Consider the following 22,895-nt stretch of genomic DNA (forward strand, 5'->3'; position numbering starts at 1 on the left):
TTTCCCTTTGTCAAGTACCCCAAGAATAAAGGACACGGGATTTGACTTCAGGAATTTTAACATCACAGTTCACAGAGCACGAGCACGCCCTCGTTCCGTTATTTCTGACCACTACTGCACAACCAGTTGGTCTTCCTCCATGGGGAGGTTAGCATTTGGACAATAAAAAGCCCAATGATCATGCTATCACGATACACTACGGCGGAGAATCAAGATATACCGCCTTGCGCCAGTGTACGTATATGAGGGTTTTTTAAGGATGCCCAACCACGTAAACTAAAAGACCCTGGTACACAGGACAAGTGGTCCATTTCCCCACCCTGATATTTTTGTACTAACCTCTGGAAGCCGAATGGACCTCTGCTTCTTTTTCCCTCCCCCCTATTGATATACTACAGGTGTCATTAATGTCTTCAGTAACTGGGTGATAAAGAGCAGCAGCCATCAAAAATGCATTCCACACACTCAGCAAGTGGTGTTGCCTCTGCACAGACTGGGATTGACAGATAATGCCCAAAAATGACATCTATGCTTATAAAAGATAAGACTTTTCTTGGGAGCCACAACGAACGAGTGCCCGGCAAAGCTAACCCAACCAAGAGTGATTGCATTTGAAGGGCTCCTTTCCCATTACCAGACTTTGTGTCCTCTGACAGTGATAATGATTATGAAATTGTTGAGTAGGATCAGGGCCACCGAATTTATGCGATTTTGCGACTGTCGTGTTATCTGCATAATTATGCATTTGTGGCATTTGCCAAATATTCTATCACCTACTTCGTAATCTGCAGATTTCAGCAAAAAAGTCAATCTTGAGCTCCAACAGATCAAATGTTATTAAAAACACTGCAACACATGTTGCTACACAGCGTAAGGCCCCTTACAACGGTAGACTAGTCATCTTTCTGTTGCTTTTTTCAAAATTTTTGTCAAAGTGGTTCTAGTGAGGTGAAACATAATGTTCGAGGCATATGAGCTGCAGATTGTACACTTAGCATAGATAGCCATTTGGTGTTGGGCCCGGATGTTTGCAGTTTGTTTTTGTTCTTTGGACAGTCTTTGGAAGTCACGAGTTCGGTGACTCCTCCTTCGGTCCGTACTGCGCATGGGCTTCGGCTCCATCCTCAGATTGTTTTTTTCCGCCATCGGGCTCGGATGTGATACTTCGTGCTCCAGCTTCGAACTTCTACGGTTCCAGCCTCGACGGAAAATCCTCGTTTCTTCGAGTTTCTTCATCATCATCTTCATCTCTCGAAGCGGCACTTTTCTCCATCCCGTACATCGGCACCGGCCTTCGGGCCCTCCTCGACTCCGGTCCCGGCCGATGGAAAGGACTCTGTTCAAAAAGTGCCCAAAATGTGGGTCTAAATTTCCCCACACCGACCTCCATCAGGTGGGTAACCTTTGCCTCTCTCCAGAACACGAGGTCAGAGACTGCCCCGCCTGTAAGTCTTTACGATCAAAGAAGACCATCCGGGATCGAAGAGCTCGACGCACCATGGCGCACTCATCGTCCGCAGCTCCACCGGACATCTTCGGAGACGGCGCCGAAGCTTCGGGGCAACTACACACCGAGCAGGAGGATGACGTCGTCAGCGCTTCCGAGGCCGACGACTCCGATGTGGAGGACATCACACCGGCGCAGCGGGTCGTGAGTACTGTACCCCCTCCCACCCCCGCGCCCAAAACCAAAGAGACTCAGGTTACACCCTCGCCTGCAGGCCTGGGTAAAACCAAGCACAAAGCTTCTATCACCCCACCTTCGGGCCCGGTGTCGAAGCCTCAAAAGTCTCACGGCAGCTCGGGCTCGAGCCAGCCGACGCCTGGTGCCGAAAAACAGCATCCGGCACCGAAGAAAGTAATACCCAGCTCGACCCCGAAGCCACCGGTGCCGAAGCCTGGACTCTCTGTGCCGACCAAACACAAATCCGTCGGCACCGACGCCGAAAACTCCTTCGACGCTGAAAAAACCGGAGGCCCCAAAAAAGCATGGCGCACAGAAACCATCGATGCCCTCGGTTCCGAAATCATCGGCGCCAGCGGACGATTCGACGCCACTGGCTCTGTTTACACCAGACCCTTTGCTAAAGACTCTATCTAAAGATCCAAAGACTGGGCTATTAACTTTAGTTGTCAAGAAAAGACGCCTTGACACTCCGGCTCCTCCTCCACCACCCAAACGGAAGGACTCTGCTACTTCTCCTCTCAGAGTGCCCTCCCCACTACCTCCTCCTCTGCCTCCTCCACCTCCTCCACCCCCTCCCCCTCCCAGGTCTCCGCCACCTTTACCTCATTACTCCCCAGCCCCGTCCCCAGATCCGGATGACGGGGACCTGGATTATGACCCGGCGGACGCCCCAATGGACCCCACTCCACCGGGGACCCCAGACCCATGGGAAGACTACCACAACCCTGACATACCTGATATGCCTCAGGACGACCTATACCCATCCAGGCCGTCTCCTCCAGAGGACTCCTTAGGGTTTCATCACTTAGTGCAGAGAGCAGCACACTACCATGGGGTGGACATGCACAGCGAACCAGTGGAAGACGACTTCCTACTGGACACATTTGACATTCAGGACAAATCCACGTCTATTTTGCCCATGCTTAAGGGTGTCACCAAGCATGCTGCAGAGGTGTTCAAAGACCCTGTCAGGGCCAGGGTACTGAACCCTAGAATAGAGAAAAAGTACAAGGCGGCACCCACAGACCCTGCATACATTAAGGGCCCTGCTCCCTTAGATTCCCTAGTTGTCTCCACAGCTAGAAAGCGGGCTAACTCCCAGTCCTCAGGGGAAGCCCCACCGCCAGACAAGGAATCCAAACTTCTAGACGCGTCTGGCAAACGCACCGCCTCCCAAGCTGCAAACATGTGGCGCATTGCAAATACACAAGCGCTACTTGCGCGCTATGACAGAGCACGCTACGACGAACTTGAGGCTCTTATGCAACACCTTCCCGAAAAACACAAGCGCAAGGCTCATGACCTGATACAGGAGGGTAAACTAATTACAAACACCTCCATTAAGTGTGCCCTCGATGCAGCCGACACTGCTTCTAGAGCCATAAATACCAGTGTCCTGCTTCGTCGCCATGCCTGGCTCAGGATCTCAGGATTCAAGCCTGAAGTCCAGGCGTCCATACTAAATCACCCCTTTGACCAACAAACTCTCTTTGGGCCAAAGGTAGACGAAGCGTTGGAAAAGATGAAAAAGGACACAGACACAGCAAAGTCTATGGGGGCACTCCAAACACAAGCCTCTAAACGTTCCTTTCGACGCTCATCCTTTCGTGGCACAGGCAGAGGCTTCTCTACCTCCTACAAGTCCCCTCCTCAAAATACCTTTTCAAAGGGCAACCAAAGGGGTGGTTACAGAGGCAACAACAACAAGGACAGGGGCAAAACTAACACCACCCGTTCTGCTACCCCACCCGCACAATGACTTCCCTCCGCTCCCCCCAGACCATCCCACTCCGGTCGGGGGCAGGCTACAAAACTTTATCCACGCATGGGAGTCCATAACATCGGACAAATGGGTGACCCAAATCATTCGGTCAGGGTACTGTCTCGAGCTAACATCTACCCCACCCAATATCCCACCAAGGCACCGTCCAATGTCTCAAGAACATTCCACACTGCTCAAACAGGAGGTACTCTCCCTCCTCCAAAAACACGCTATAGAGCAGGTCCCCGTCAATCAGCAAAATCTAGGGGTCTACTCCCTATATTTCTTAATACCAAAGAAAGACGGGACCCTCAGGCCCATTCTGGACCTCCGGCCTCTAAATGCCTACATACATTCCGACCATTTCCACATGGTCACCCTACAACAAGTCCTCCCGCTCCTCTGTCAGGGAGACTTTCTCACTACCTTGGATCTGAAAGACGCATACTTTCACATTCCAATACACCCCTCTCACAGGAAGTACCTCAGGTTCGTGGTGGACGGGCAGCATTACCAATTCACGGTTCTCCCCTTCGGGGTCACCACCGCACCACGGGTGTATACCAAATGCCTAGCGGTAGTAGCAGCACACCTCAGACGTCAACATATTCACGTCTTCCCTTACTTAGACGACTGGCTGATAAAAGCCGCGTCCTACCACCAATGTGTGCAACATACAAACAGCACCATCCAACTGCTCCACCAGCTAGGCTTCACGGTGAACTACCAAAAGTCCCACCTCATACCATCTCACACAAAGCAATATCTCGGGGCCACTAAAGACACCTCCAAGGGTATTGCCTATCCAAACTCAGCCAGAATCACAAGCATTCAAGCCTTACGCAAAACATTCCTTCCTCAACACTCTCTTCCAGCAAGAGTGTTTATGAAGCTCATAGGAATGATGGCGTCTTGCATTTTCATAGTGCCCCATGCAAGACTCCACATGCGTCCACTTCAAGAGTGCCTAGCACAACAGTGGAACCAGGCCCAGGGTCAGCTGACGGATCTGGTGTTGGTGGACGGCCGCACACATTACTCTCTGCAGTGGTGGAACACCACAAACCTTTCCAAAGGGCGGGCGTTCCTGGACCCGGTTCCTCAGGTGATTCCAACAGCGGACGCATCGCTCTCCGGCTGGGGAGCGCACCTCCTACACCTCACAATGCAAGGTCTATGGACTCCACAGCAAAAATCGCTCCACATCAACCATCTGGAGCTCTTGGCGATCTTTCTAGCCCTAAAATCTTTCCAAAAACAGATTTCGGGCAAAGCAGTCCTCATTCGCACAGACAACATGACTGCAATGTATTATATCCAAAAACAGGGGGGGACACACTCTCCCCAGCTCTCCCGCTTAGCCCAGAGCATATGGAGATGGGCAATTCCTCAAAACATCTTTCTCCTGGCACAGCACGTTCCAGGCGTACAAAACACCATGGCAGATCTGCTCCGCAGACAAACGCAACAACTACACGAATGGGAACTGCATCCACATGTTCTTCACCCATTCTTCCAACAGTGGGGGCATCCTCAGATAGACCTCTTCGCCACCCACGAAAACAAAAAATGCCCAAGCTTCGCCGCCAGATACCCACACCCATTGTCCAAGGGCAATGCGATATGGATGAACTGGTCAGGCAGATTTGCATACGCCTTTCCACCTCTCCCACTAATTCCATTAGTGGTAAGGAAGCTACAACAACACTCCCTCACACTCATTCTAGTAGCTCCGACGTGGGCCAGGCAGCCGTGGTACACCACACTACTACAACTATCAGTGGTACCACATCAAAAACTGCACCTATCCCCATGCCTCCTAACCCAGAACCATGGAGAAATCAGGCACCCGGACCCAGCTCAGCTCAGCTCAACCTTGCGATCTGGCTCCTGAAATCTTAGAATTTGGATACCTTAACCTTCCCCCTTATTGCATGAACATCATCATGGAAGCCAGACGTCCTACCACTAGAGCATGCTATGCCGCAAAGTGGAAAAGATTTGTAATTTACTGCCGTAACAATACAATCAACCCTTTAGATGCATCCATACAGCACATCATATGCTATCTGCTCCATCTTCACAGGTGTAACCTGGCATATTCATCCATACGCCTACACCTAGCAGCGATCGTTGCTTATCTACAAAACAGACAGCATTTATCACTCTTCAGAGTGCCCGCTATTAAAGCCTTTATGGAAGGCCTTAAACGAGTAATTCCTCCCAGGGCACCACCTTCCCCTGTATGGAATCTAAATTTAGTTCTTACACGACTAATGGGTCCGCCCTTCGAACCAATGCATAAATGTGAGCTACAGTTTCTCACCTGGAAAACAGCTTTTCTTGTAGCTATCACTTCCCTTAGAAGGGTTGGTGAAATACAAGCGTTCACTATCCAGGAACCCTTCCTACAAATACATCACAGCAAAGTCATACTTCGCACAAATCCGAAGTTTCTGCCCAAGGTCATTTCCCCCTTCCATCTCAATCAATCGGTGGAATTACCTGACTTCTTCTCGCAACCTCAATCTGTTGCAGAGAGGACCTTACACACACTCGATGTTAAAAGGGCTTTGCTGTACTACATACAAAGAACGCAACCCTTCAGGAAGACTAAACAATTGTTCGTTTCCTTCTCTCCACCACATAAAAGCAACCCCATCTCTAAATCAGGGATAGCTAGGTGGATTGTAAAGTGCATACAAATTTGCTATCAAAAGGCAAAAAGAACATTATCTGTTCCGCCTAAAGCCCACTCTACAAGAAAGTTAGGGGCTTCGATGGCTTTTCTAGGGAACATACCCTTAGATGACATCTGCAAAGCAGCCACATGGTCTACACCGCACACCTTCACAAAACATTACTGTGTAGATGTGCATTCCAAGCAGCAAGCTAGGGTGGGCCAGGCTGTACTAAAGACACTTTTTCAAACCACTGCAACGGATACCGGTGGTCGCCGCTAAGGTTGGGTACTGCTATATAATCTATGCTAAGTGTACAATCTGCAGCTCATATGCCTCGAACGGAATATGCTACTTACCAGTATTCATCTGTTCTTGGCATGTAGAGCTGCAGAGTTGTACACGCCCACCCGCCTCCCCGGCTACCTGTATCCGTTCCAGTACATCTTATTTAGATACAACACACATGGGTTTCTCACTGTTATTACTACGCTCCATCATTTCCCTGTTGGCGAAAAACAATCTGAGGATGGAGCCGAAGCCCATGCGCAGTACGGACCGAAGGAGGAGTCACCGAACTCGTGACTTCCAAAGACTGTCCAAAGAACAAAAACAAACTGCAAACATCCGGGCCCAACACCAGATGGCGATCTATGCTAAGTGTACAACTCTGCAGCTCTACATGCCAAGAACAGATGCATACTGGTAAGTAGCATATTCCTTTCCTTTTGTTGCTGCATTATTTAGTCAAACCTGTCGCATAATTTGTTCCTCCCCTGTCGCATAATTCAAAACGCGGTGGGCTTGATGGCATCTTGAATTGCATTAGCACAAAATGCTTGCCTTTATATGCACTCGCTGCTGGAGTGTCTGTCCAGGCAATGGTCACAAGTGACAGGTCAGTGGGAAGGTGTACAGTTCAGCACAATCTAAGATGGTGGAAGAACAACAACTTGTAATGTGCTTCAGGAGTACTATCGGAAATGGAGAACACCCTTGCTGATAAGTTGACCACCTTAAACACAAAATGCTCAAGCTTTGCCTTTAGGTACCCATGTCTGCAGCCTACTTGCACCACTCTGTGGGTGAAATGTTCAGGAATATTGGCATTCATTTTTCCTCCACTACTACTTATTCTGTATGTTGTGAGGAAAATGAGACAAACGTCCATGAGACTAATTCTTATTGCTTCAACATGGGTGAGACAACCATGATATGTCCATTCAGCCACACAAGATTTTATCCTGAGAGCATACTTTGACGCTGCATCGGGGGCAACTATGGCACCCAAATCTCAAGGGAATGTATCTTAAGATTTTGCATCTGAGATCCAAGTCTCTAAACATCTGCAACTTCCTGAGGGGTGTATGCTCATTTTGCGGGATGCTCATAGGCCTACTGTAAAAGCTTATTTCTTTGTTTAGAGTTAGTGTAGTGACAGCTGCTAACAATGGAGTAGCCTTTCATTCAAGTTCATTTAAAAAATCAACTGATCCAGAGGGTAAACTAGAATTTCTTGTTGAAGATAGTACCCCGTACCGTGTAAATCAGACTATTAACCTACTGATCTTCTTTCCACCCCCTCAGTCAGTTGTAGAGAGAGCATATTATACACATTCTGAGTGCATGTATCAATCACTCCAAACATATAAACAAAACAACTGTTTATTGCTTTTGCTAAACCCCAGTTGGGTAATTCTGTTTCTTAGTCGGGCTTGCAAGATGGACAGTGAAGTGTATTCAGGTTTGTTTTGCTAAAGCCCAATAAACACTTTATGCTGTGCCTACAACGCATTGCACACACAGAAGAGCCAGTATGGCCTTTCTTGGTAATTTATTGCTTGCAGCCATCCGTAAAGCCTACACCACACATCTTTACAAGCATTACTCTGTACTGTACACATTCCTGCCCAACAAGAAATAATGGTCAGACAAACAGTCATTAGAACCTTGTTCCAAACAATCATGCTCGCAAGCAACTGCTATAGAGCGAATACTGTGTTCGAGGCATATGAGCTGCAGATCACACACTTAGGATAAGATCGCCATCTGGTGTTGGGCTCGGATGCTTGCAGGTGGTTGTTGTCTTTGGAAGAAGTCTTTTGGTCACGAGATAGGTGACTCCTCCCTTGGACTACAGTGCGCATGGGAATCCACTCCATCCTCAGACTGCTTTTTCCGCCATTGGGTTCGGATGAAACTTTTCCACTCCGGTAGAAAAATTCTAAACCAAGCTTTTCGAAGCGAAAAACCTTTATAGTTTTCTTCGATACACCTTTACTCGACATCGAATTCATCGGGCCGGTTCCGGACGTCGACGCGGGCGATTAAACCCATCCGCGCCGTGAGGCCTGCGGCTCATGGAAAGGACGCAGTTTAAAAAATGCCCCAATGTGGAGCAAAATTCCTGCACAGTGACCATCACAAGGTCTGCAACCTGTGCCTGTCGCCGGAACACGACGAGTCCAGCTGTCCAGCCTGCGCCGCATTCCGATCCAAGAAGACCATTCGGGATCGGAGAGTTCGACGCCATATCATGGCACACAGACCAGCTCCGGAACCAGAGGACATCTTTGATGAGGACTCCGATGTCCAGGAAGAAGATTCCGAGGAACTTCACATTATATCAGAAGCAGACGACTCCGACAACCCCATTACTCCGGGGCAACGTGTGAGTACCGATGCCCCTACCCCAACCCCTCCAAAAAAGGCATTGGTCATGACTTTGCCAGCTGGCCCCAGTCGCGACCGAAAACAACCTTCTGAAGCCCTGCCTTCCGGCTCGGTTCCGAAGAAATACAAGCCTTCAGGTGGCTCTGGCCCGAGCAAACATATTATTGTACCTTCGGCACCGAAGACACAAGACCTCTCGGCACCGAAGCCGGCTCCGGCACCGAAACCATCGAGGCCCGTAGACAAGCCGGCACCGAAAGCTCCCAAGCTTAAAGACCCCATTTCGGCACCGAAACCTTCATCGGCACCGAAACCTTCATCGGCACCGAAACCCTCATCGGTACCGAAACAACCGGCTAAGGTCTATACTACACCTCCTAAAGACTCTACCGAACACCCAAAACATAGATCGGAACCGAAAAAATCGGCGCCAAAGCCTGTTCCTGAAGACCAAGAACTTTTCCACCCAGATCCAACGCAAAAAAGGATCTATTTTAATCCAAAAACTGGACATGTCACTGCTGTGCCATGTAAGAAAAGGAAGCTTGACACAACACCTTCTCCTGCTCCTGTAAAGAAGAAGGACTCAGCCACTTCACCCATTCCTCCTTCCTCTCCTGTACGACCTCTTACCCCCCCCCCCCTGCCTCCACCACCATTACCTCCACCATCTCCTTCACATACACCACCTCCACAGGATGATGATGATGACCTAGGGGGAGGGGGGGATCCGGATGATCTTAATGATCCTTTCACAAATCCGGATATTGTACCATTGGACGACTGGGCTTACCCTCTGCCTGATGTACCTGATCCTACTACATACCCTTCCAAACCCTCACCTCCAGATGACCACTCCGGGTTTGGACAACTAGTACACAGAGCAGCACTTTACCATGGCGTCACCATACACTCAGATGCACCCGAGGAAGACTTCCTTTTAGACACTTTTGAGCAATCTCAAAAATCAGTTCAAATTTTACCTATGATTAAAGGGGTCATAAAACACGCCACAGAAGTTTTTAAGGACCCCGTACGGGCTAGGGTACTTAACCCTCGAATCGAAAAAAAATATAGACCTGCCCCAGAAGATCCTTCTTATATTAAAGGACAGCTCCCTCTGGATTCTTTGGTGGTTTCCAATGCAAGGAAGCGGGCCAACTCCCAAACGACAGGAGATACACCGCCCCCAGACAAAGAATCCAAACTATTAGAAGCCTCGGGCAAAAGAGTAGCAGCACAAGCAGCTAACCATTGGCGTATTGCCAACACACAAGCCCTATTGGCACGCTATGATAGGGCTCACTATGATCAGTTAGAAGATCTCATACAACACCTACCAGACCAATACAAGACCCGGGCAAATGACCTTATACAAGAGGGAAAGCTCATCTCTAATGCCTCAATTAAGTGTGCACTTGACGCCGCAGACACTGCCTCTAGAGCAATCAATACAAGCGTACTTCTTAGACGCCATGCATGGCTACGTATTTCAGGCTTTAAGCCAGAAGTACAAAGTACCATACTTAGCCAACCATTTAACCAAGAGCAACTGTTTGGACCAGCAGTAGATACTGCACTTGAAAAAATGAAGAAAGACACCGAGACTGCTAAGTCCATGGGAGCATTGCAGTCTGCACAGCCACGTGGCTCCTTTTGACGCCCCTTCTACAGAGGAGTACCCAAAAATATTGGAGCAGACACCTCCTCCTCGTTCAAAACCTCTACACAAACATCCCCCAATAGAGGATATTTTAGAGGAGGATATAGGGGAAACAACAGGGAAGAGGTTGAGGCAATACCAACACTCGCACCTCCCCCGCCACTAAACAGTGACTTTCCTCCACTCCCCCCAGACCATTCCACTCCAGTCGGGGGAAGACTCTTACAGTTCCTACCTGTCTGGAATTCCATTAAAACAGACAAGTGGGTAAGACAAATTATCCAGTATGGTTACTGCCTGGAACTCGCAAATCCCCCCACATATACCACCCAAACAGCGTCCCATGTCGCCAGACCATCTTTCACTCCTCAAGCAAGAGGTTCTCTCCTTGCTTCAAAAACACGCAATAGAGCCAGTTCCCTTCCAACATCAGGGCACAGGGGTATACTCTCTATACTTCCTAATCCCCAAGAAAGATGAGACGTTAAGACCCATACTCGACCTCAGACTCCTAAATCGGTACATAAAAGCCAATTCATTCAACAAATGCGTTCTACACACTCACCAAACTATTCAACTTTTACACAACTTGGGATTCACCATCAACTATCCCAAATCTCAACTACAACCCTCCCACATACATCAATATCTGGGAGCCATCATAAATACCTCCAAGGCCATAGCTTATCCCAGCCCAGCCAGGATAGCCAATATACAAGCTCTCACCTTAAAATTTCAATCCCAACACTCTCTCCCAGCAAGAGTGTTCATGCAACTCATAGGCATGATGGCGTCATGCATCTTCATTGTGCCTTATGCACGACTTCAAATGCGACCCTTGCAAGAATGTCTAGCACGTCAGCGGAACCAGGCTCACGGACAACTTACGGATCTGGTGTTAGTGGACAGTCGCTCACATCGCTCACTAAAATGGTGGAACACCATAAACCTGTCCAAAGGGCGGCCGTTCTTAGAGCCTCTTCCACAGATAGTGCTGACAACCGACACATCTCTCACAGGGTGGGGAGCCCATCTCCTAGGACACACCACTCAGGGCAAATGGACCACTCAACAAAAAGTGATCCATATCAATTACCTGGAACTACTGGCAGTGTTTCTAGCATTGAAGTCATTCCAATTACATCTAAAGAACAAAACTGTCCTCATCCGGATGGACAACATGACAGCCATGTATTACATACAGAAACAAGGAGGCACACATTCTCTCCAACTGTCCCAGCTCGCACAGAACATTTGGAGATGGGCAATTCCCCAGAACATCTACCTGCTAGCAGAACACCTTCCAGGAGTTCACAATCAGATTGCCGATTTGTTGAGTCGACAAACCCAACAAATCCACGAATGGGAATTACACCCACAAGTCCTACTCCCATTCTTCCAAAAATGGGGCCAACCAGACATAGACCTGTTCGCCACACACGAAAACGCAAAGTGCCCAACCATCGCCGCCAGGTTTCCCCACCCACAGTCGAAGAGATATGGATGAACTGGTCAGGCAGATTTGCGTACGCTTTTCCGCCTCTCCCACTCATTCCATTCGTGGTACGCAAGCTCAGGCAACACTCTCTAGCTCATACTAGTAGCTCCCACATAGGCACGTCAACCCTGGTTCACAACACTACTGGAACTCTCTCTAGTTCCACACCAAAGACTGCGCCTCTCCCCGTCCTTATTAACCCAGAACCATGGAGAAATCAGACACCCCGATCCACATCAACTGAACCATCGATCTGGCTCCTGAAGTCCTAGAGTTCGGTTACCTCAACCTACCACCAGACTGCATGAATATCATAAAGGAGGCCAGACGGCCTACTACTAGAGCCTGCTACGCTGCAAAATGGATAAGATTTGCCATTTACTGCACTAACAGCGATATACGCCCACTGGATGCATCCATCCAGAACATCATTTGCTACTTACTACACTTGCAAAGATGTAATTTAGCGTACTCATCCATACGTCTCCACCTAGCAGCATTAGCAGCCTACTTACAAAATCGACAACACTTGTTACTATTTAAAGTGCCTGCGATCAAAGCCTTCATGGAAGGTCTTAAAAGGTTTATTCCTCCCAGATTACCACCCTCTCCAGTGTGGAATCTGAATATTGTTCTCACTAGGCTCATGGGTCCCCCATTTGAACCTCTGAATAAATGCAAACTAAAATTCCTTACATGGAAAGTGGCTTTCCTTATTGCTATCACATCCCTTCGAAGGGTAAGTGAAATCCAGGCTTTAACCATACAAGAACCATTCCTACAACTACATCATAACAAAGTGGTTCTTAGAACAAATCCAAAATTCCTGCCAAAAGTCATTTCTCCATTCCATCTTAACCAATCAGTCGAGCTACCAGTGTTCTTCCCAAATCCGGACTCGGTAGCTGAAAGAGCTCTTCATACCTTAGATGTTAAAAGAGTTCTGCTGTATTACATTGACAGAACCAAATCTTTCCGCAAAACCAAACAATTGTTTGTTGCTTTCTCTCCGCCACATAAAGGCAACCCCATTTCCAAATCAGGGATAGCCAGGTGGATAGTTAAATGTATGCATATATGTTACCAAAAAGCTAAACGCACTCTAACAGTTCCCCTAGAGCGCACTCCACACGCAAAATAGGGGCTTCCATGGCATTCTTAGGAAACATTCCCTTAGAAGATATTTGTAAGGCAGCCACATGGTCTACAACACACACCTTCACTAAACATTACTGTGTTGATGTACAAGCCAAACAACAAGCTTCTGTGGGTCAGGCTGTCCTTAAAACTTTATTCCAAACTGCTGCAACCGATACAGGTGACCACCGCTAGGTGAGACACTGCTGTATAGTCTATCCTAAGTGTGTGATCTGCAGCTCAAATACCTCAAACGGAATATGCTACTTACCAGTATGCATCTGTTCTTGGCATGTAGAGCTGCAGAGCCACACACGCCCGCCCACCTCCCCGGGACCTGTATCTGTTCCAGCATTGTCTTAATTAGACATTACACATGGACATCCTTTCTTATTCTTACACACTCCATCATTTCCCATCATGGCGAAAAACAATCTGAGGATGGAGTGGATGCCCATGCGCACTGTAGTCCAAGGGAGGAGTCGCCTATCTCGTGACCAAAAGATTTCTTCCGAAGACAACAACAACCTGCAAGCATCCGAGCCCAACACCAGATGGCGATCTTATCCTAAGTGTGTGGCTCTGCAGCTCTACATGCCAAGAACAGATGCATACTGGTAAGTAGCATATTCCTTTTCAGTCTAACCAAGCATGTGATCTACATCTACACATGCTGCAAGTGGTAAATATTACCAGAAATTTTGTAGCTTGTAGCGGATTTACATGCTTCCTCCCACCTCCTGGGATACGTGCTTATGTTTCAGATGTTTCCCATTATTACGCATACATTTTTAACATGTTCTCCTTACAGCTGTAGAGAACAATACTGTCCTGCTTCACTTAACATAAGTTCACTCACCCTTTTGGGGGAAAAACTGTCAGTCTGTGGTGGAGGCTTTGTCCTGGAGCATTGTAGGCTTTGGGCACCTTGCTTCAACTGGTATGCCACTGACATGCTCATAAAATGCTGAAACTGTCTCCTGGCGCATTGTATTGAGCTGCTTGACTGGTTGATGTTTTAGCCTAACAGAATCTTCAGATCTTTTATAACCCCACCTCAGCCTCCCACCCCCTCCATTCTCTTCCCCCCGAGTAGTGAGTGCCAATGATTGCTCCCGTTCAGCAGGATGGTCATGATGATCAATTCAAAGCTACATTTAGCTCATGATTAGATTTGTAAATTGGGACATGATGTTTTTGGCTTGTCTAATGGGCGTGGTGATTCAGAGAAAGTGGGTGATATTTGGGGAGTCACTTTTTTCTTGTGTTCTGCTCTTTCTTCTTCTTGTCCTGGGGCCCTGTTTTCACACTCCATGCATCTCCAGGAGGTTTCCTTTATAATGGTTTGTCCCTCCTCTTTACCTTTGCTTCCAGTTCTACTTCTTGTCTATGTCAAAGTGCCATTTTCTCCCTCCCCATGCATCTGTTCGAGGTTTCTTTTACAATTGCATGCCCCTGTTCTCCCTCTCAATGTACCTTTTTGCTGTTTCCTGTTTAGTGACATGCCCAATCTCTTAAGTTGCAGTTCTGCCCCTTATTTATAATGTCAGTTGCTCTTTAATGACACATCTTCTCTTTGCTTGTAGTTTCACTCCTTATCCGTATTGCTTGGGTGTCTGCTTCTGCTCTGTGCATCCCTGCCAGGCTTCCCTTACACTGACCTTTCCCCATTCTTTTCTTGCAGTTAGACTCCTTGTCCACAGTGTCAGATTAGCCTTGTCTCCCCTCCACACTCTGTGTGCTTCTTATACAATTACGTGTTCCTTCTCATTTCTTGCAGTTCCGTTCCTTGTCCATGGTATCAGAGTGCCTCTTTTCGCTCATCAATGGTGACGACATGTTTGTAACGTTTGCAGAGATGCAGCAGAACAGTTACCTGGTGTGGCTTTTCAGCCAGGTCTACCTCTACACCTTCATCAGCCTCTTTATCTATATGGTGCTCAGCCTCTTCATTGCCGTAATCACTGGCTCCTACGAAACTATTAAGGTGAGTATGTTGATAGCTGTCCACCTATATGACCAGACCCAGTGTGGTGCAGGGGTATCGGATGTGATTGAGACATTGCTCATCAGCCCTGTTTGAGCCACTGGCTTGACAAGATGTTTAGTGAATGCTCCTCGCTTCCCCTCTGAGCCCCCAAGAGAGGGCAAAATAATGTTTTTTGTCTCACCATTCTCTAATCAAGATCAGGACCAGCAAGCAGGGCACAGGGCATCCTTGCTCTAAATACCAACCAGTGCCTGGTTGGTTGTATGTTGTGTTAGCATTACAGTTGTGGGGCTGGTGGTGTAGATGTATATTATTTGTGTACTTTTTGGTGCAAGAAAGAAAATTATGGTTTGTTCTGATTAGTGAATACTTTAATTGCTTTATCCAGCAAGGTGTTTGCTATATTAATTGTGTAGGCCCTTAAAACTGAACGTCATAAGAAATGAAATTATTTTTCTAGCTTAGTTGGCGTGGAGAGTTTAGAGGGATCACCAGATTGGAGTTGCCGCTCTGGACAGGTTGCTTCCAGATGGATGCAGCTGAAGTTACTGCTGCTGGCTTCTAGGCTAGTAGTGGTGTGGTGAGAGTTAAGTTTGTTGCAACTGTGAAGTAACAAGATGGTTAACAGGATGGTTAATAGTTTTCCTTGCTGGGATGACACAATGCCATTTTAAGGTTGGGTTAGAGGCCTGCATGGCACAGCTGGAGCGTCTGACAGGGTGAGTTATGTCACATCTGTTTGTTATGAGATAATGCATCAGGGCTCTATGAAATATCAAAATCAGTCACTTTAAAGGCGGTAGTGAAGCTATTCCACAATGATGTTAAAATACAGGCAAACAAAGAGTTTGAATTAGTTTTTCTATTATCTCAGTCTACTCAATCCCCCATATGAACCATTCCTGCCAGTGCCTTTTTGCTGACTATTGGTGTCCATAATGTAAGTTTGATTCCATTCTGAAAGACTGGGACATTAGTGTGGGCTGGCTTGCTGCACAAATCGTGCATAGCCATCTTGAGACTTGCGTGTGCCTCCAAATTATTAGAAGGCACTTAGCAGTCATTCCCCAAAACAGCTATCAAATCCATATTTTAGTGGCCATAATGCCTTTGAAAAGCAGTAACTGAATTTATGCATGATGGTATCAACCATCAGATTCAAGAAACAAAGAACACTTTATAGAATGTATTTAAACTTTTTTAGCCTCTTTACATATTTAATAGGAAGAGCCTTATGTGGGCTATCATACATTTGAGAAGATTTCTGTAGTGCACTCTGACCCGGCATCATCTTGGATCTGTTCATGTAGCTGACCTATGTCTGGACACTTTCCAGTTGGATGGTTAGGGTGAAGCATTCTTCAGGAGATGGTGGTGATACTGGTAATTAACTTTTATTTATCAGACGTAGGAAAAACTGGTCATTTCTTTCCACCAGGCATCCCAATAGCATTGCGCCTTGGTTGACTTGCTAGCTGAATGTGGTTCTGAACATCTTTTGGGGTTGGTTCTAATTTTGATCAGAATCATAAGAGTTTAGTTTAATTTGTAGGCACCTGTTGATGGTAATAAGTAGTGATTCTAGGTGGAACATTAACTATTTACACACTGGGTGAGGCTCTTATGTACCATGACTCCTTGGTTTTATGCTCAATGCAGTCCGCAATCTGAATTGCTTATTTACGTTGTTTCTTTATTCTAGCTCCAGAGCATGGAAGACAAGCAGGTGACTGCCCTTTATGCGTACATTGCCGAGTGTAAGGACAGCCCTGGATCTGGCAAATTCCGAAATCCAAGCACCTCTGCTTGTTCCATGTTTTGCTGCTGTCAACGGTATGTTATATCCACCCTTATCATAGGGTTCTGATGCACTGAAGGTCAATGATCTTGAAAATGTGCCAGAATTGGGGGTGGGAAGCAGAGCCAGGAGCTACTGAAATGCAAGATTTTCAGGAATATCTACACTAAATGGAAATCTGGTGCACGGTTGGTTATTCTGATTCTCTGTCTCGGAATCAGCTGTACTAGATTCTAAATTGGATGACTCATCTACAGGTTAAGCAGTCATTAGGATGGGTTCACAGGGTGGTAGATACCTTTTATAAGTGCTGAATTACAGAATAAGGTTGTGATTAGGATATGTTAATGTTCAACAGACAGTTGCACGTAGATTTTACATTTTTGGGGGGCAAAGTGGTACTCTGGAAAGTAAATGATGGATAGTATATGAAGCTGATTTATTGTATGTCACTATAGCAATCCTGTGTTACTTTCTAGGCTCCTTGACTCCTAGTGATCGGTTAGACTCCACTCTTCTGGTTTTAGTGTTTCCATGAAGAATAGGTAGTTTGGTTGCGTTACCAGGCCTGGAAGAGAGTTTTGCATAGTTCTGTTCTCTGATCTCCCAGACAGTTCTATCCCATGTTTCCTGTCAAGATTTTTAACTTTTATCAGCAGAACAGGCATCCTCGGTGGAATGTAGCATGTGCCATGCCTTTACGTGTGACTTAGACCATAACTCCATATGCTTTGCTCATGCTGCGCCGAACTTAGCTTCCACGAAAGATCATAGAGGGCTTTTAATGCAAGTTTCATGTAGTCCCATTTAATTTTTTCCATTTTAGTTCAGAACCCTGTATAGACCACATTGCAAGTCTGTTGTGACAAAGGGCTGGCAAGCTCCTCTTGGAGTTTTGTTTGAAAGAGCAATAATATTGTTTGAATTTGTGGCTTTTGAAAGCAGACTCATTTTACACCCCCTTGCAGCATCAGATGTTACACACAGGTCCCTCATTCATTGGACTAGGAATGGTAATGTGTAAGGCCAGAGACCTCTTGACAGGAAGGCCATTGCTGTTCGTTGTGTCCAGTGATCACATTGTAGTTCTGGTTTCAGTCATGCAAAGCTTTCGTTACCTGGCGATGTGTGGTTTAGGCACACTCTGATGTCAGATTAAATTTCCATCTTTGATTTCCCGGTAAATGTGAAAAGAAGTGTTTTTGGCATACATTTAAAATTTTAAGGTGCAATTGTTCAGTTGTTAAGGTCAGTGGGAGCATGTGTCTGTCGGGAAGTAGTAGTGAGATGGCAGGGCCCTGTGGAACCCATATGTAAGTTTTATACCAGTGAACCATTTTAGTTGACTCTGATTGAGACGGAAGGATTGGAACCTGTCGAAGACTGTGTCAGTGATACAAGTCTACTCTTTTAAAGGTCTTTTTCTGTTGTATTTATTATATCATAAACTCAGAAGATCCCACCAACTGCTTAACCTAAAAAAACCTTTGGGTAAAAAATATAACCGGATAAAAATCCTTTTCCAACCAACACAGTATCCCCTTGGCTATTGATGCATTGAAGAGATCTGTGATGTGAGAAGCCTTGCTCAAACTATACAAGAGAATTTCTTCATGTCTGCAGCAGCTTTACCTCCGGTGTCAGCTTGAGTTTGAGGGCACTAAATGAAGTGACAAAGCATAGTGGAGAAATGAGCGCTGGGGAAGTCTAATGAGTTCTTTATGTCCCCGTGGACATTTTTTTATTCTGATTTCAATGGGTATGGAGTTTTTGTGGTATGTAGCTGTTCATCATGGTTCCTTTTCTTATTGCTTCAGTTTTGGTTAGTTTGCGTGAGGCATTGGATATTTCATTCAGTCACCTTTTCTGATTAATGTGGTTGACACTGTCTTGCTCTTTTCTCTTTTTCATATCTGTCATATGTTCTATAGAATTTGCATTGCACCATGTCTTCGTCATGTCACTGTAAACATACTAGTGTCAGATTCCTTTCACATCTCACGACGGTGTCGAGTTTATTATTGTACCACCTGCTGATGTGAGACCTTGTTTTATTCCTTTCTTATTGATCCGGGAAATTTGTCCATCCAGCGTTTGCCCCTAAAGTAGTTAAGGATCTCAACAAGCCTTTGTATTGTGGGTATCTATTGAGCTGGTTTGGTGTATGGTGGAAATGTTCTGAAGTAGGCTTTGGCTACTGTGCATGTTCTCTGGCCCCGATATTAGGGCCTACCTTTTGCTTTAGAGGTATGGTAGTAGGAGTGGTCTTGTTGTAGTCCGCATTGTAATTTAGGTTGTCTATTTCAAAGTTGAGTGTGAAGACAAGAGTCCTGGGTATCACCAATAGCAGTGGCTGCTCCTTCACCCACTGGTGGAGCCTGAAGGTTCCATGTTCTTCACCAGATGTGCTAGGTGTCTATTTTCACTGATATTCACTGACAGATTTAATTAATCTAATAATAGGTTTTCTGTATTTTGCGCCAGTGCTTGATGTAGTCATGTCCCATCAAGAATGTAACAATCATGAAGCATGGTGACTTCTGTTAGAATACAGTGGAAAGCTACAAAGATTCATGAAGAACAGATGGGCTGTATGGACAGATGCAGAATGTTAAGGGGAAATGGATGGTAGAACCACTGCTAAGGATTCAATTAGAATGGAAGGGAATGGATCCAGTGAAAATGAAGCCCTTGGTATTTAAACTTATGGTGGAAATTTAAGGTGCAGTGCATGGTAGACTGCAAGATGACTGACAGCGATGCATTTGTACTGATGCAATGGATTCTGGGAATTTTAGTATTTTCTGGGGAAGTAGGAACTGTAGAGGCCTCTTGGAGAAGGGCACATCTAGTACAATGAAAAGGGTATGCACTTTGATGAGAAGGTGGGTATGGCTGTAAGTCAAGCTTCTATAACTAGAACTGCTGTCATAGATCTTTTTTCTTTTGCTTCCTCCGTAGCAGATCTTCCGTGGACGATGACACGCTTGTTATCAACTGATCTTCCAAGACTGCCTCTCAGCTAATTGTTTGTGCAGGATGGACTGATAACCTCCGTCCCCTCTAAGGTTCTGAGTGGAGCCAGCGTTGCTTCTCAATATCCAATCTCGAAGGTGGAGTCCCTCCCAAGCTGTGACTCATAGAACGGATTCCGGATCGGACCTTTTTATCCTGGAAGAAGGAGGACTTCTTGTGTGTCTCGAATGCCAGTCTTAAACATTTAGTACTGGAGGTGTTGCCCACTCCAAACACTTCTCCAGAACAAATAGCATTCCTTCAGTGTTGGGTTCTGGATACCGACTCCTCAGCACATATATAAGCATGAAGCTGGGTACTCACCACACACATACCTTATCTTGGAATTTGACGTGTCAGAAGTACTTTCAATCTCGGCCTCGCGACCCCAAGTGAACACTGACAAAGGCCAGCGACATCCAGACATGTTGCCAATTACCTCCACCCCACCTTCCGCTACAAAAAGTGTTAGTACAGAGGCAATGCTGCTAGTAGAACTGGCCTCTGTCTCCCAAATTATAAAGCGATAGCTTTGCTTCCACATCCTGCTTGGCTTATTGCGTAGTGGAGAAAACACCGTATGTGTACAGTGGGCACCCAGGTTATGTCTTGGGCTTACTTGAAATTGCACACAGAACTGTCTGCCCTGACTGTGCTTGGAGAACACTTTTCATTTTTGACCTTTGCTATTTAATTTTTATGAAGAAATATAGGGGTTTTATATTTTGTTTTCATGCAGCCCAAACTGCAGTTTGAATTCTGTAGAGCGAAGCTGAGCATTTGATTAATCAGTTTGAAACCTATTTCAACTTGTGTAAGAAAGCATCCCCCTTGATCAAAATCACTCCATTACCCCCTTTTTAAACAATGGCTGAGATTGGCATATCTGTGTGCTCTAATCTGAAACATACTTGTTTTTAATGTACCTTTTAACTCAAACGTTTTATTACAAAATGTGAACATAGTATGAGGCGTTCTTGGTCGGAGAAAGCACCTCTGCCAGTTTGACTGTGTCCTTATACATTTCATTGCTATTATGTGCACAATGATTAACCCATACTGCTATATGTGGTAGTTCTTTTAAACCATTACAATACTTCATATTCAGCCAAATGTAGTTTTCACACTTAAATGTGACATACCTATTGTAACAAATGTGGGTTGTACATGACCTAAGGTTTTTTTTGTTTATATAGTTTACTGAAGGATGATTGCCTAATGCACTATAATGCACACTGAGATACAGGATGATGTCGCATAACTCCTATTTGAAAAGCATTTCCCTTCACTACTCTCCCCCCAATACAATTGGTGATACTTCTAGTGAGGAATGTCTACCATTGGCGACACTTGTTAACAAGTTTGCTGAATATAACCTAAGGGCAGGCATGTAAACTGTCCTAGACTGTCTTTATTTCACACGTATTGTTCAACATGTTTCCCATGTTTTCTCCCAAATGACGGTGGGCTGAGAACATGAAACATTATTCCATTATATCAATTTTGGGTACGTTTACCAGAGCTCAGACTCTCACCACAATGTACACTTCTTTGGGTGGGATGGTGATGGGCTTGTAGAATTAATTAAGCTTTTGCTGACGTTAAAAACACGTTGCCATTTTTAGTGTTTTATCATGTTTTGTTAAATTTCACTCTTGCATTGAAATGCCTTTGTAACTTCACTGCCACAGAAACCATCTAGCGCCTACATAGAAAATCTGACTGAAAAAGTTGGTGTGCCAATTAGGGAGTCTGCCACAGTGGATTATGATAATAGTAGATCTACATGTTATCACCCACAATTATCTGAATTACCATTGTACTGTTGGTGGTATTACTAGTGGTGCAGCTGTAGATCGACGTGGCAGGGCCTGTTTAGGAAGGGATGTGCTTCGTCCCTGGAGAGTTTCTCCTCAACAGAGGCAAATGTAACATGTTTGTTTTTAATCAGTCTGTATATCTGGATGTAGTTTTTAAAGTTACACTAAAGGATCATGTCTATAAGATTGTCTGTCGGAGTGTATTTGAGTTAACAACGCTCTCGTGTTCTTGCTGTGTTTAGGAGGGTGCGGTTGTGTGTGTGTGTGTTAGCGTGTGTGTGTCGGTGTGTGTGTCAGTCAAACCTTGTTGATATGCTGCCCGTAGCTATTTCGGGAGCTTGTTTATTCCCTCTTGGATCCTGGTTGGAGGAACAGAGTCGGTCGGAAAGCTTCAGGAGAACACGGACTATGCGCATGCTTGGGACTTCCATCTCAACTGATCCAATTCTTTGTAGATTGTGATAGTAAATGTATGCCTTTGAAGGACACTTCTGTGCATTGACTGCCTCTAAGAAAGTGGATTTACTAAGAAGGAATCTTAGCTGAATCCATTCCAGCGGGTGAGAAAAGGGGGGAGGGTGAGTTGCTAAAAGTTTTTTTTAGTTTTGCCAGCATGCATAAAAGTGGGGTGTTGGACGTGACGATGTGGATGTCAAATTCTACCCTAGTCCACTTGTTCTGGGAAGAACAAGTGACTGAGTCATCTGTTTTGTGAGGGCTGGGCCACGGTGATGGAAAAATGCACTCTGTCTGCATAGGTTAAACTGCATGGCAATACTAGTCCAAACTCCAAACCTCCTGACTGGAGCACATATTAATGGCATATTTGGAAACGTGGTGCAACAGTTTCCTGATGTGTTGCATAGAATGAAAGTAAGTGTGACGGGATATATATAAATATATCCCAAATATGTAAATGATTAATAAGCATACAGTAGACATTTCTCAATCTCCTGGCGGGGAGAGGGGTGGGGGGAGGTTGTGTGTGTGTGTGTGTGTGTGTACATTATATATATATTTATTTTTTTACATGCCCTCTCCCCACCAGGAGATTGAGAAATGTCTACTGTTTGTTTGTTAATTGCTGACACATTTGGTAGTTCCAGTGGCCTGATCATACATGGCTGGCTGTTGTGAGGGCAGGGAGAACGCAATTCAAATTCTGCCCTAG

The 22,895-nt window shown here is 45.8% G+C and overlaps 1 protein-coding gene across 3 annotated transcripts in view; it reads left to right on the top strand.

The window, feature by feature from the left end:
* The window catches only part of MCOLN1 (mucolipin TRP cation channel 1), a 147,398-nt gene extending 125,493 nt beyond the window's left edge, over positions 1-21,905 (top strand). For 2 of the 3 annotated variants that reach the window (XM_085654358.1, XM_085654360.1), the window contains 3 exons: positions 14,882-15,088; positions 16,794-16,924; positions 19,851-21,905. In XM_085654358.1, coding sequence (XP_085510484.1) covers positions 14,882-15,088; positions 16,794-16,924; positions 19,851-19,890 — 378 coding nt within the window. In that variant the 3' untranslated portion in view covers positions 19,891-21,905. The remainder of the gene's footprint in view (positions 1-14,881; positions 15,089-16,793; positions 16,925-19,850) is intronic. The other variant, XM_085654359.1, reaches the window with a different exon arrangement.
* Positions 21,906-22,895: the final 990 nt, after the last annotated feature.

The sequence above is a fragment of the Triturus cristatus genome, chromosome 4_1 (assembly GCF_964204655.1).
Source record: "Triturus cristatus chromosome 4_1, aTriCri1.1, whole genome shotgun sequence".
Taxonomy (NCBI): Eukaryota; Metazoa; Chordata; class Amphibia; order Caudata; family Salamandridae; genus Triturus; species Triturus cristatus.